The 13,932-nt window shown below is 37.6% G+C and overlaps 1 protein-coding gene across 4 annotated transcripts in view; it reads left to right on the top strand.

The window, feature by feature from the left end:
* Window positions 1-8,373: 8,373 nt before the first annotated feature.
* Window positions 8,374-13,932, top strand: part of LOC101044541 (Putative N-acetylated-alpha-linked acidic dipeptidase) — a 61,759-nt gene continuing 56,200 nt past the window's right edge. For 2 of the 4 annotated variants that reach the window (XM_039462279.2, XM_003935085.3), the window contains exons 1-2: window positions 8,374-8,704; window positions 10,908-11,013. In XM_039462279.2, the coding sequence (XP_039318213.1) occupies window positions 8,587-8,704; window positions 10,908-11,013 (224 nt within the window). In that variant the 5' untranslated portion in view covers window positions 8,374-8,586. Of the gene's footprint in view, window positions 8,705-10,747; window positions 10,800-10,907; window positions 11,014-13,932 lie in introns of all 4 variants that reach the window. The other 2 variants (XM_074400354.1, XM_039462276.2) reach the window with 2 other exon arrangements.

The following is a 13,932-nucleotide window of genomic DNA, read 5'->3' as shown; positions in this document are numbered from 1 at the left end:
TAGAATCCACAACTCCCCTTGTCTCTTGCCCTTGGTGTACAGACACCCCCGGATGCCCAAGTTAAGAGAGCAAACACAGTTTGAATATGGCTCAAGTTCAAAGGGCTTCCTTACTCCCCATTAAAATAACATTTTCTAACTCTGGGAGTCTGTATTGTTTTCCTGTTGACCAGTGTCTGGGTCTCAACTGGGAGGAGATATTTTGAATATGTTGAGTAAAAAGTAAAAATGATCACCAAGAATGGGAAAACACCCCTAGCTTATTGTTTTAAATTAGAAAACAATTTAAGTGCTCAAAGTATGTTGAACAAGTAAATCATGAACTTAAAGTAGACTATTAACCACTAAAATATTCTTGAGAAATACTTAGCAGCATGGAAAATATGCATGATAGAAGGGAACAACACTGATTACAAAATGGCATGTTCAGAATGAATCCAATTTTGTTGTTAAAAATGTGCAAACATTTGCCATTATGTGATACCAAAATAGAACGATTTGTTTTCCTTTTGTGTTTTTCTATATTTTTACATTTGCCTAACAATAAACATTTTTTGTCATAAAAAAAATAAAAGAGGCAGAGCTGGTGAAGGAGACTGAGAAGGGATGTCAGTTTCAGAGGACAATGATGTCATACAATCTAGAAGAGAAAGTGTTACGGAGGGAATTAGCAGTTAACTGTTAAACTCTGAGTGTCTGCACTGTGAGAGTTTTTATATCCTTGAGGACAGGTAGATATATAGAAAACTCTTCAAAGTTTTACTTTAATTTTTTATGATCAATATTTAATTGATTGAAGGTAGATTTTTTAGAAACCTATTTTAGTTTCTTCATGTTCAACATATATATCTTATTCTATTTAGAAATCTAATAAATTTTAAGAATAACTTATAGGATATTTCATAGTGTTTTTCTTATTTTACATATTTTTAATAAATACTGTTAAACATTTCAAACAATTTATAAATGTATTCTATTAATTTCTTAGGAAAATCAATGTTCTGTCCAACAAATATTTCTAAGTACTTAAAATTATTCTTCTAAGTCTAATATATTTAATTTATAATTATTAGTAATCTTAACTTCTGTTTTCCTTTTGCTTTTTTTTTTGTTGTTGTCGTTGTTGAGACAGGGTCTCACTCTGTCAGCCAGGCTGTAGTGCAGTGGAGCAAATACGGGCTACTACAGCCCAACCTCCCAGGTGCGACCTATTTTGTCATCTTAGCCTCTCCAGTAGCTGGGACTATAGGCACAAGCCGCCAAGCCCAAATAATGTGTCTATTTTTGGTAGAGACAGGGAATTACCTAAATATTTCTATGTTTACTTTAAATATTTTAAGGGTAAAGGTAGGCTTTCCCACAAAAGAAGCAACAGTAGTAGCCAGGCGCGGTGGCTCATGCCTGTGACTGTAATCCCAGCACTTTCGGAGGCTGAGGCAAGTGGATCACGAGGTTAAGAGATCGAGCCCACCCTGGCCAACATGGTGAAACCCTGTTTCTACTAAAAAAAACCCCACAAAATTAGCGGGCGTTCAGCACTTGCCTATAGTCCCAATTACTTGGGAGGCTGAGGCCGAAGAATTGCTTAAACCCAGGAGGCGGAGGTTGCAGTAAGCCGAGACTGTGCCACTGTGCTCCAGCCTGGTGACAGAGCAAGACTCCGTCTCAAAAAATAATATTAATAATAAATTAATTAATTAAAAAAAAAGAAACAGTGTTATCACAGAGTCTTTGAGGATACTCTTTTAGATGGTTGGAATATGCATATGCACCTAAGATACTGACCAGGGACACTGATCTCTGTTACTGTGATAGAACATACTCAGTCTTATCTGTAGTCACCATATCAACTCACTAAATGGTCTTGTAGGTCTTATAGCCCAGGTACATTATATGCTTCAGTTTGGATTTCACCAATAATCATCTTTCCCACAGAATTCTGCAAGCCCACCCAATGGTTATATCACTAGATTTAATTTTCTTTGGCTTTTATATTATTTAAAATATCTTCTTACATAGGTCTAAAGACTTCTGATCTTTATGGAAACTTACACCTTTGTCATTTTTTTTTTTTTCTATTTGGTAAGAATAGAATGATTTTATGGGTCTAAAGCACTCTTCTGGCTGTACTATACCATATGGTTCAGTTCAGTCATTCACACACACACACACACACACACAGAGAGAGAGAGAGAGAGAGAGAGAGAGAGAGAGAGAGAGAGAATCAAGCAGAACTGAGAGAACTGATCACTGCCTTTGACAACAAGTAGATCACTGGTAACTTTGAGAAGAGTCTTTTCTGGGAGTAGTAAAGATTATAAATGAGGTAAAATTGAACAATTTGCCCATATTTTCATATGTGAATGACTGAGATAAATTTAAAATCAGATATGTATGATTTCATTCACCTAACCTATTGAACATCACAGCTTAGCCTCACGTAACTTAAACATCCCAGAACACTTACATTAGCCTACAGTTGAACAAAAACATCTAATACAAAGCCAGCCTACAGCTGAACAAAATATCTAATACAAAGCCTATTTTATAACAAAGTGTTAAATATCTCATGTAATGTATTGAATACCATACAAAAAGTGAAAAGCAAAATGATTATGTGAATACTTGAAGTATGGTTTCTGCTGAGTGTATATCACTTATGCACCATCATAAAGTAGAAAAAAAAATCCTAAGCCAAATTATTGTAAGCCAGTAAGCCAAGGAGCATCTATTAAATTCTTATGTGAATCAGATATATGTAAAAAAAATTTTTTAAGTACTTATGTGATTATCAGGACATAACCAAGAAAGTGAAAAGACAACCAAAATGTACAGAGAAAAAGTTCACAAATCACATATTTGATAAGAATTTTAATATGAATAAAAATGAAATATCCCATTTTGATGTCTATCCTTTAAAATACTATAAAGTGACAAAATAAGATAGATCTTTTATATCGTCATATAAAAATCTGCATTATTGAACAAAATAAATTACCAAATTATAGATATATATAAAAACTCCTACAAATCAGAAAAAAAAAAAAGGCAGAATACCCAAGAGAAAATGGGACGAAACACTTGGTCAGTGCAGAAAAAGAAGAGTAGAAATTAGCAGCAACCACAGGAAAACCTGCTCCATTTTAGTTATGGCTCAGTAAAATACAAGTTGGTTGGCAAGAATACAGAGAAAATGAAATTTCATATACTCCTCTGGTATGAGTAGTACATAAAAACCTTAGAAAACTAAACTTTTCTACTAAAGCTAAACATATGCATACCTATGACTTCTAGATAAATACCCACAAAAATAAATACATATGATCTCCAAAAGATATGCACAAGAAGGTTCACTGAAGTACAATTTCTAAAAGCCAAGAACTGGAGAAAAATCTACAAATCTATCAAGGAGAGAAAAGATAAATAAACTGTGAAATATTTCTGCAATTGATAAGTCCAGGGCACTGAAAATGAATGAACTATTGCTACATGGAAAAATAAGGATTGTCCATTGGTGTGCTGTGGCCTGCTTCTGCCAGCTTACAAAAGGCAATTATGGCTATCCCTTTCAGCTGAACATTCCATAATTTCTTGTTTCCTTGAAATCTGCCATGGTGGGAATATTTGCATCACAGAAATCAGTAAATGCTGCAAATCAAGGCTTTTCACCTTCTTTAGAGCTGATTTACTAGCACACTACTGATATATCTCACAAGAATAATTCCTAGGGAAACAAGCCAAACACAGAAATATAAATACTGCATGATTCCAGCTGCAGAAATTTTAAAACGGGCCAAACTAAACATTAGTGTTAGAATTTAGAACAGGAGAATGGTGGATATCTGTCTGCATGAAAGATGATGATGTAAAGGGGATGTAATGAAGGCTTGTGGAGTTCTGGTGATGCCCTGCCTCTTGATCTTGATGCTGAATGACCAGTGTGTCCATTTTGTAAAAACTCATCAAGCAGTATATTAAAGACTTGTACATTTTACATATGTAAATGTTAATTAAAAGTTTTCTTAAAATAAAAATAAAGGCATGGCCTGATTTCATTTTTTCATGTAAAGGATAGTGTGTGTGTTTGAAGAAAAATATCTGAAATGATTACCACCAAAATGCTGACAGTATTCACCTCTGGACAGTGATATGTTAAGGGAAAGGACAGAGGGGTATAAAATGGCAATTGAGCTGCTTACTTTTGATACAGAGGAGTCAAGAGTGGAAATAAGTATTTTGGCTGGGCGAGGTGGCTCATGCCTGTAATCCCAGCACTTTGGGAAGCAGAACATGAGGTCAAGAGATTGATACCATCCTGGTTAATATGGTGAACCTGTCTCTATTAAAAATACAAAAATTAGCTGGGTGTGGTGGTGCACACCTGTAGTCCCAGCTGCTCAGGAGGCTGAGGCAGAAGAATCACTTGAACCTGGAAGGCAGAGGTTGTGGTGAGCCAAGATTGTATCACTGCACTCCAGCCTGGTGACAGAGCAAGACTCCATCTCCAAAAAACAAACAAATAAAAAAGCATTTTATTTTAGTAATAAAAATTAACAGAGAAAAAAATATACATTTTATTTAAATATTACAAACGGTTTTCCTAAAATATGTTCATTTACCACTCCATTTCATCATTAAATTGGAAACAGTATTACTACATTTTCTATTTTTCAAAATTCCAAAGCAAAGTAATTTGTCTACAAAGTTCCCTCTGCAAATATTCCCCTACTTTAGGTCACATTAGCATAAGGAGAATGAGAAGTATGAAAGAGTGAAAATCAGATGAACCATTAGGGAACATTCTTATTTATCTATGGCCCTATCTATTGGTTTAAATCAATTTAAAAATGCATACTTTATATACAATAAAGTGCACATATTTTTAATGTATGACAAAAAGAATTCAACAAATACGAATGCCTATGTAACCACCCCCAATTTAAAAAGATTAAAATTAAAAAACAGCCGGGTGCGGTGGCTCAAGCCTGTAATCCCAGCACTTTGGGAGGCCGAGGCGGGTGGATCACGAGGTCAAGAGATCGAGACCATCCTGGTCAACATGGTGAAACCCCGTCTCTACTAAAAATACAAAAAAATTAGCTGGGCGTGGTGGCGCGTGCCTGTAATCCCAGCTACTCAGGAGGCTGAGGCAGGAGAATTGCCTGAACCCAGGAGGCGGAGGTTGCGGTGAGCCGAGATCACGCCATTGCACTCCAGCCTGGGTAACAAGAGCGAAACTCCATCTCAAAAAAAAAAAAAAAAAAAAAAAAAAAAAAAAAAAAAAAAATTAAAAAACAAATCAAATTACTTGAGGAAATAAGTTGGAATTTTTATCTTCTAGAGCTATGTTTAGAATTTTTATATTAAAATTTTAATCTTAAAATTTTAATCTTAAAATTTTATCTTAAACATTTTATCTTTGAAATTTTATCTTTAAATTTTATCTTTAAATTTTTATCTTAAAATAAATTAGAATTTTATCTTCTGGAGCATGTAGTTTAGAATTCAAGGATGCTATGTTTACAGATTAAGAAGCAGCCAAGGAGGCTGGGCATAGTGGCTCATGCATTTATTCCCAGGGCTTTGGGAGACTAAAACAAGAGGATTCCTTGTGACCAGTTCAAGATCAGCCTGGGCAATATGGCAAGACCCTGTCTCTACAAAAAAAAAAAAAAAATTTAAACCAGTAAGGCATGGTGGCTTGTGTTTGTAACTTCTGCTGCTTGGCAAGCAGAGGGGGGAGGATTGCTTGAGCCCAGGAGTTTGAGGTGACAAAGCCAGACCTTGACTCTAAATAACTAAATAAAAGAAGCAGCAGCCAGTGATTTTTCTTGACTAAATAAATTATTTTTCAAAAGCAAATATGGGTAAAAGGCCAGAAATAAGAAGAATTAAAAATATTTCAAAGTTTTTCAAGAACACACCTCATAGGTCAGTATAATACTTGTAATTCATGTTTGTTTCTGCAAATTCTGACATGAGGCATCATCTTCAATTGTTGCCCAATAGTTAAAGAAGAAAATACAGTATGGTCTAATGTTTATTGATGGGATTCAGAAAACAAACATCTGCCAATTGTTTTCTTGAGAAAGTTGTTATGGTCAACAACTGTCTGAGGCTAGCATGCAGGTAGTAAAGGAATTTACCTAATAGCAAGACAGGAATAAGTTTAGAAAGGTATATTTATTTAGAGAAAATGGGAGACATATAGCAAGAGGGCAACCTGCCAGACAGCAGAGGGTCTGCAAAGAGGCAGAGACTGGAATGAAGTTCTATAAGGGTGCTCCTTAGGCTGAATGCTTGTAGACAGGATGCGTGGGTGCAGATGGGCTGTGAGCTGGGTGCTCGTAACAGGATGCTTGGGTGCTAAGCCATTTACAGGTGATCCTATTCTTGGAACATTCAATCCCCTCTACCCCTGTTTCTGTTCCTGCCAGCTAAATCTATTTTTCATTTTTCTTTTAACTATTTAGGGCTCTGCAAAAGTTAATCGATTTCTCTAAACCTCAGTTTTCTTATCTGTAAAAGGTAAATAATATTACAGGGTGCAATGGAAAAATCTAGTGTGGTTTAAATAATCACCTATTAGAGAGTTTAAATTCTTTCAGGATAAGTCATGAGAGTTAAATAAAGTAATGCATATAAAACACATAATATAGTGTCTACCATATGGAAAATGTGCAGTTATATTGGTTATTAATTTTTTAAGGTCTCTTCACCACTAAACTGTAAGTTCCACAAGACTTGTAATATGCAACAGATGTTCATTCGTTGTCTGAATTCTTCAAATACACCCTCTACACCATAGTCTTATTAATTCAATTATTAATTGAATAAATTCTAACGTTCAAAAATCACTTTTAGATTTAATGGAAATTTGCCTCACTTATAATCACATTTAACCTTCAAAGAAAACACATTAACCAAGTGTAGGGTAATGTTACTGAGTGATCTCATGTTTTAGAAATGAGGAAATATGTTCCAGTAAGTTGAATGCTTAACCCCCAAGGGTACACAGCTTGGACAGGACTAGGTCCAAAGTTTGTTAACAGTCTTCTGACTCCAAGCCCAGTGCTCCCTCCAATGCCACAAGCAAACTCCACAAAGATATCCTGTGCTGAATGGAGGCTGTAGAGTGGTGCAAAGTAAGACAGACATTATATTATGTCTTAGCTTTGTGACTTTGAATGATTTACCTAATCTTGCTAAATTTCAGTTTTACCATGTGCAGATCGGGAAGAGTAATAGTACAAGCCTTGAAGGGTTCCAATGGTGATTAAATGAGGTGAGGTACATAACGTGCATCACTTATATTAAGTGATCTTTAAATATTACCCACTATTATGGACCATCTCTGATTAGATTTAACAATAGGAACATCAGGAATGCTATAGTACACTCAGGATTTTGTTAGAATGAGATGAAGAAACTCCCTTCTTTCCTGCCCTAGGACATCTAGGAGTTGTCTTGGTTCACTGTTGACAAATTAATTTTCCCAAATTTCTCACTTTGGTCAGAAAGTCTTTATTGAATCACCCAAGACTGTATAATCTAGCCCGTCTGTCACCAGTTAACTCATCCTGTGCTCTCCCTTTCTCAAAGCAAACTGTTTGCTATTACTTAAATACACTCTGAGTTTTCTACCTTTGCCTACTCAGCTAGCCCCCAGCCCCTAATGTTTCTTCTCATCTCCAGTGGTTCAAATCCTACCTGTACCTCGTGGATCTGTTAAAAGCAGTGCTTTCATAGAGTACTACTCAACGCATGGCCTCTTTCATGGATTCTAAGAACACAGTTTATTTTATTTTATAAAGCACATAGTTATTCTCTCCCTCAAGATATCATTATTATTACTGAGAATCTATAGCAGGGATAGAATTTTGAATGATTGATTCTTCTGATTAATTCAACCAAGACTGATTTTATATCTATTACGTAAGACAGTAGCCAAACACAGCCTGGATATGAAAATAAAAGTCTTTGCCTTTGACAAGTTCCAGTATTATTTCTTTCAAAAATGGTTTTGTAATGTAAGCAGAGGATAATACCCTACATGTTTATTAATAACAATAATATCCATTAGGAGAAAAAGCGCGGTGGTGATTTACACTGATGACAACCATTCCTGACTATGGGGGAAAAAAAGTGCACTTTTTTCTGCTCTACTTTTATTCAGTGGAGTTTTGTAAACATTTTATAGAATCTCAGAGCTGAAAAAAATTCCTGATAATTATAGTTGTGGAGAGGAGAGTCTCACTCCTTCTTCCTCTCATTTTTAAGCAAGAATTGGACATTTTCCCAGAAACATTTTTTTTTTTTTAAGATGCCTCTAGAAAGGGGCCGGGTTTCCTTCTGCATGCAGATACTGCCTCCCTCTCGCTCAGATTGGTTCAGGGCACTCTAGAAACGCTGCTATCGCGTTTCTGAAACCGGACCCCAGGGCAGGGAGCGAATTCCAGCCTCCAGGGCTGATAAGCGAGGCCTTAGTGAGACAGACTTCACCCCGCCTGGTGAGTGGAGGGGCGCCGTGGAGCAGCAGCAGCAGCTCAGGCGCGGTCCCGGGAAGCCGGCTCCGCTCGCACCGGGATGTGGAATCTCCTGCACGAAACCGACCCGGCTGCCGCCTCCGCGCGCCGCCCGCGCTGGCTGTGCGCTGGAGCACTGGGGCTGGCCGGCGGCTTCTTTATCCTCGGCTTCCTCTTCGGTAGGGGCGCACGCACCTCGCCAAGCAAACCTCGGAGTCTTTCCCGTGGTGCTGCGGCGCCGGGACTTCGCGGTTCGGCTGCTGAGTGGGGTCCTGTTGCTGGTCTTCCCCAGGGGCGGCGATTAGGGTCGGGTCATGTGGGGTGAGCACCCCTCGAGTTCGCTGGGAATGATGCATGGCCGAGTTCTCGACGAGCTGCTTGTAGGACAGTCAGGTTGAGGGTGGAACAGAGAGAACCCGAAACTGGACTGTAGGAAGGTTTCACCTGCTGGAGCCCTGCAAGACAGGGCACTTTAAAGGTTTAGGACCAGCGCCAAACTCTGGGGGCTGTTGAACCAGGTCGGCTAGGGAGCGGTGCACCAAGACCTGTTTGGGGTTTTTTTTTCCGGTCGTACTGTTTCAGGTATAGGGTAGAATTCAGGACAGTGCTGCACAGGAAGTTTGTTTGTTTTTTTTTTTTTTTCTCTGCGCTTTCTGTGCCTGGAAGTTACAGAGGCAAGTTTGCGCACTGGGTGAACCAGGTCAGCGATCTGGACAGCTCTTTACCAGCAGGTCTTTCGCGTTTTTTCCTGTGTATTGATTCGCAGGCTTAATCCAAACCGCACAGGCCAGCTCAGACGCTTTTATTAAATTCCAGTTTTGACTTTGCCACTTCTTAGTGGCCTTGAACAAGCTACCGAGTCCCTCTCAGCATTAGTTTCCCTACTTTATGAGGATAATATTATCTGCAAATTATTAGTAATAGGAAACAATATAGCATGTAAATCTCCTAGCACAGTGCTGGGATTTTTGGCACTTTATATCTTCTTTCACCAAGATGCTCCTCGTTGGACTTTAATACATAGGACTAAAGTATCACCAGGAAGTCCACTCCTGCTTGGAATTCTTGACCCTCTTTTTTGATTTAGAAGAACAGGACATGGACCAGCTGGGTTTAAACAAATTCAATCTCTTCTACTAGCTTGCTGTATAACCTTGGGGTTGTAAAAAGATTTTTGAACCACACACTGTGCTCATAACAATCTTTGTCTCTTAAAAGGGTCTTAGTCTTCCTCGTATTACCGTCACTCCCATCCCTGTATTCCCTGCGCAGTGGCTGACACAGAAGAGTTCTTTACTGATGTCTGACCCCGATCCCGTAGGATTCTCCGCTCTCCCCTCCCCCTACAGGCCTCCATCCTCTTCATCGTGTTCATTTTTCAGATCTCAGTGCCAGCATCTCATCCTCCGTGTGTTGTTCCCCAATCCCTCACTCTAATCCAAGTCTTTCTGTTTTATGCGCAGGTGGAATCTTATTATCGTTTGTGCCCAATCATGTATTTCGATGTCTATGTATATATGTATGTGCATTTGTATGCATGTGATTAATAACTGGAATAATAATTAGAAAGCTCCATGAAAGCTGGCTGGGTGCTAATTTTGTAATGATTTTATTCCCAGATCCTGTAATTTCTCTAAGTAAACCCTGGAATCTTGCCTTATCTCCTTCAGGTTAAAAGCCAACTGCAAGGTCTAATGACTGCAGAATCTAGCTATCCATTTCTTAGGGTCGCCTATGCTGCACTGGGTGTCTGGCAGAGAGGTTGGGTAAATTGTAGTTTCATTGTAGCTTTCTGAACTTGGATTTCTCAAGTCTACATCACTGGAAACACAAACTCTCACAGCATTTTTGTTTTAGTTTCAGAATCAGAGCAAATTAGAAGTCTGAATTCCTGTCAACACTTGGAAATAATTTCTGTGCTTGAAATATATTCATAATTCATTATAAAAATGTATTAAATGCTTACTCTGAGTCAGCAGAGGGGCAGTCACTGAAGATAGAAGATTTATGCAGGCAGAAGGTGGATCTCCTTTTTGCCTTCATTTTCAGGAGATGTTGTTTATATACCCATTAGTTGAAACATTAATGTCATTTTATTTTAGTCCTTATTATATCATAAAACATTTCTTAGAATAACAGTAATAATTTTCATTGAAGTTGGATTAAAAATACATTACAATTGGTTTGTAACTTAAAAATCAGTTTGCATGATTTTTTTTCAGTGAAAGTAGACAAGAGAAATTAAACTTCAGAAAATCTCACCTAATGTCCAAGGTAATTGATCATTTGTGTTTTACAAATGATGAATACAACAATAATAAAAAAAAATAAGTGCTATCTATGAGCTCACATCTCATGCCTATTTTTGGATGTATTTTTCAGGTTGGTTTATAAAATCTTCTAATGAATCTATTAACATTACTCCAAAGTACAATATGAAACTATTTTTGGATGAACTGAAAGCTGAGAACATCAAGAAGTTCTTATAGTAAGCACCTTCTCGAAAGTTTATATGGACAAGTTGTTAGAAACATTTACCATTCTGTTTTGGTTCAATATTCTATACATAGGAACTGGCATTTTTCTTAAAGTTTTATTTATTGAAGATCTTGTATCACATTTCATCTGAGGAGGATTATACTTTCAGTTCAACTTTGTCATTACAGAGATTTAGAGCAGGAGTCAGCAAACTTTTTCTGTAAAAGGACCAGCCTTTATAGGTCAGCTGATCTGTGTCACAGCTCGTCAGCTCTGCTATTGCAGCACAAAAGAAGTCACAGAAAGTACACAAACAATGTGTCAGTTCTGATAAAACTTTATGGGCACTGAAATTTGAATTTCATATAATTGATGTGTCAAAATATTATTATTATTAAAACCAATTTAAAATATAAAAACCATTCTTAGCTTGTGGACTGTACAAAAACAGGTAGTGGGCCAGATTTGGTCAGTGGAAATTAGTTTGCTGATTCATGCTTTAGAGAAAGATAATGTATTTTAGTTTTAAAAAAATGGACTTTGGAGTTAGAATTGAGTTTTAATTCCATCTTTGCCTATTAATACTTTGGATGAATACTAAACCTTTCTGAGCCCTCTCTTCCACATCTGTAAAATGGGAATGATGATCTTATGATATGGATAAAAATCGAAGAGCATATATTTGGCATATTTTAAAGACTAGTTCCTTAGTTTTTGAAATAGCTATTTCCAGTGTAGAACAAAAGAGATAAATAAGTAAATTTAAGAAGTAACCAAAAAGAAAACAGTTATTTAAAATTACTATATATAATTGATTCAAATACTTGCTTTTTTGTAAACGTGAGATCCCTTTTGTGGGTTTTTACAAACTGACTTAGCTCATGTTTCCAAAAATCCTTGAAGTCCTTTTAATGTTTCCAGGATTCCCTAGTGAATAAAAATTGTAATTATAAGTAAAAAGGCCACTACACACACACACACACACACACACACAGCAGTATGCATAGAGGTGCACACATATAATCATACAGAGACATATGTTTGTATTACAATAGAATTAAAACTATAAATAAAAATTAATAGGATACCTCTCAGGTCTTTGGAAGGACCCTTTTAAATGTGAGACTCTGAAGCTCAAACTTCTTTTTTTTTTTTTTTTTTTTTTTGCACTAGGCATATTCTAGTTAGTGTATCAGTTCAAACTTTTTTATCTTTGTGGAAACCCCTCCTCTGCCTCTTGCCCTTATTCCACTATAGTCATGCATAGTAGGTATAATAAAAGTGGAGGTCCAGCAAGGTATTGTCTTTAGTCCCAAACAGAACTGCTATTCCACCTTTCTTCCTTCCCAATATTAGTGGTGGAAGAGATCCGAGTGACCCCAAGTTACCAGCAGCCGATCCATAAGGTCGGTAGCAACTTCAGTCCTTGCCTCCTCAGAAGAACGAATTCAACGGAGGCATAAAGCAGAAAAAGAGACTGAGGCAAGTTCCAGAGCAGGAATGGAAGTTTACTTTAAAAGGTCTTATAACAAGAAAGAAAGGAAGGTGAGCTTGGAAGAGACCCAAGCGGGCACATGAAGGTGAGAGAAGGCCCAGTGCCCCACTTAACTGAGATCCTAAGACTTTTTTAAGCTCACCTCTTTCCCACAATTCTTCCCTTAGGGTGGGCTGTCCTCATGTGCAGAGCCGTCCTAACCCTTAGGAAGTGAGCACCAGCGTTTAGGGAGGTACACATAAGCCCATCTGAGGCTCTCATTTTACTGGTGCATACCCGGAAGATCGTACTGCACCATTTTTGTCGCTAACACGCATGCCAAGGAAGTTGCTTCTCCCTGGAGTCTGCATTCAATTAAGATTTTGATGTTAACAGGTGTGGAGCGTCAAGAGATGATCTCTCCCTGGCCACTGCTCAATTACCATTTTTAGAGAGGCAATGGGATTATTTCGGAACCATCACCTGACGCTCTAGTGGGTGGGGGGAAAGCCCTCTCCTGCCTTGCTCCTGTCTACCTGCTAATTTGTGACATAGGTCGACCAACAAAGAAGAAAAATAAATGCCTTTCTTTATTTCTCTTTTGGGACCCTCAAGCAAGATTAAGCAGTCAGCTTCTTGTTTATTCTCCACATCCCTAACCAAGCTCCGCTAGCCAAAACTCAGGGCAATATTCAGCATTAACCCCCCCGCCCCCCCCCCACACACACAAAAAGAGATTGAAAGAATTCTCTTTCATCCCTCCAAAGACCACAGACTCTTCAGAAGCCTCCTAAACTCTCCAGATTTCCAATTGCCATTTGTCCATCAGAGAGCTTTCAATTAAAATATACCCATGGGACACGGACTATTAAAGGCCCTGACCTTCCATCTCGTCCCCCTTTCTCATCTTTTGTTCTGCTCTTAAAAGCCCCCACTGCTTCTGAAATATAATTAGGAGCAGCTTGTTTTCACTCTGCCTTGAGGCACAGGGTTGTCTGTGTTTTCCCTTCTTTGAAAACACCCAGTTGAATTCACAGGTCTGTTTACTATTTTGCACCTCTCTAGAGGGATTTTCCTTCTCTACCCTGTTTTGCAAGATAAGATCGTTTTAAAAGGTATTTTAGACTTTTGGTCTCATAATTTTATTGGTCTGTATTTGAATATAGATATATAGGCCCAATGAAATCACATATTAAACTACAGTTCTTAATTTTTTTAATGACTTGAAAGAGATGTGTGTCACAAGCAATTTGTTGATACTAGAATATCAAATTTTGTTAAAAAAAAAAAAAAGGTGAGAATTAAGAATTTACACATTTTCCAGAATAGCAAATATCCATTTGCAATCTCTGTCAGGCTGGTTTAAATATGTTCCAAGTATTGTCTTGTCACATTATCACTTTGTTTGTTTGTTTGTTTGTTGTTTTTTTCAGACAGGGTCCCACTCTTGCCAGG

This window comes from Saimiri boliviensis, chromosome 6, assembly GCF_048565385.1.
Source record: "Saimiri boliviensis isolate mSaiBol1 chromosome 6, mSaiBol1.pri, whole genome shotgun sequence".
Classification (NCBI taxonomy): Eukaryota; Metazoa; Chordata; class Mammalia; order Primates; family Cebidae; genus Saimiri; species Saimiri boliviensis.
The sequence above is the reverse complement of the archived record's forward strand: the minus strand, read 5'-3'. Positions and strand labels throughout refer to the sequence as shown.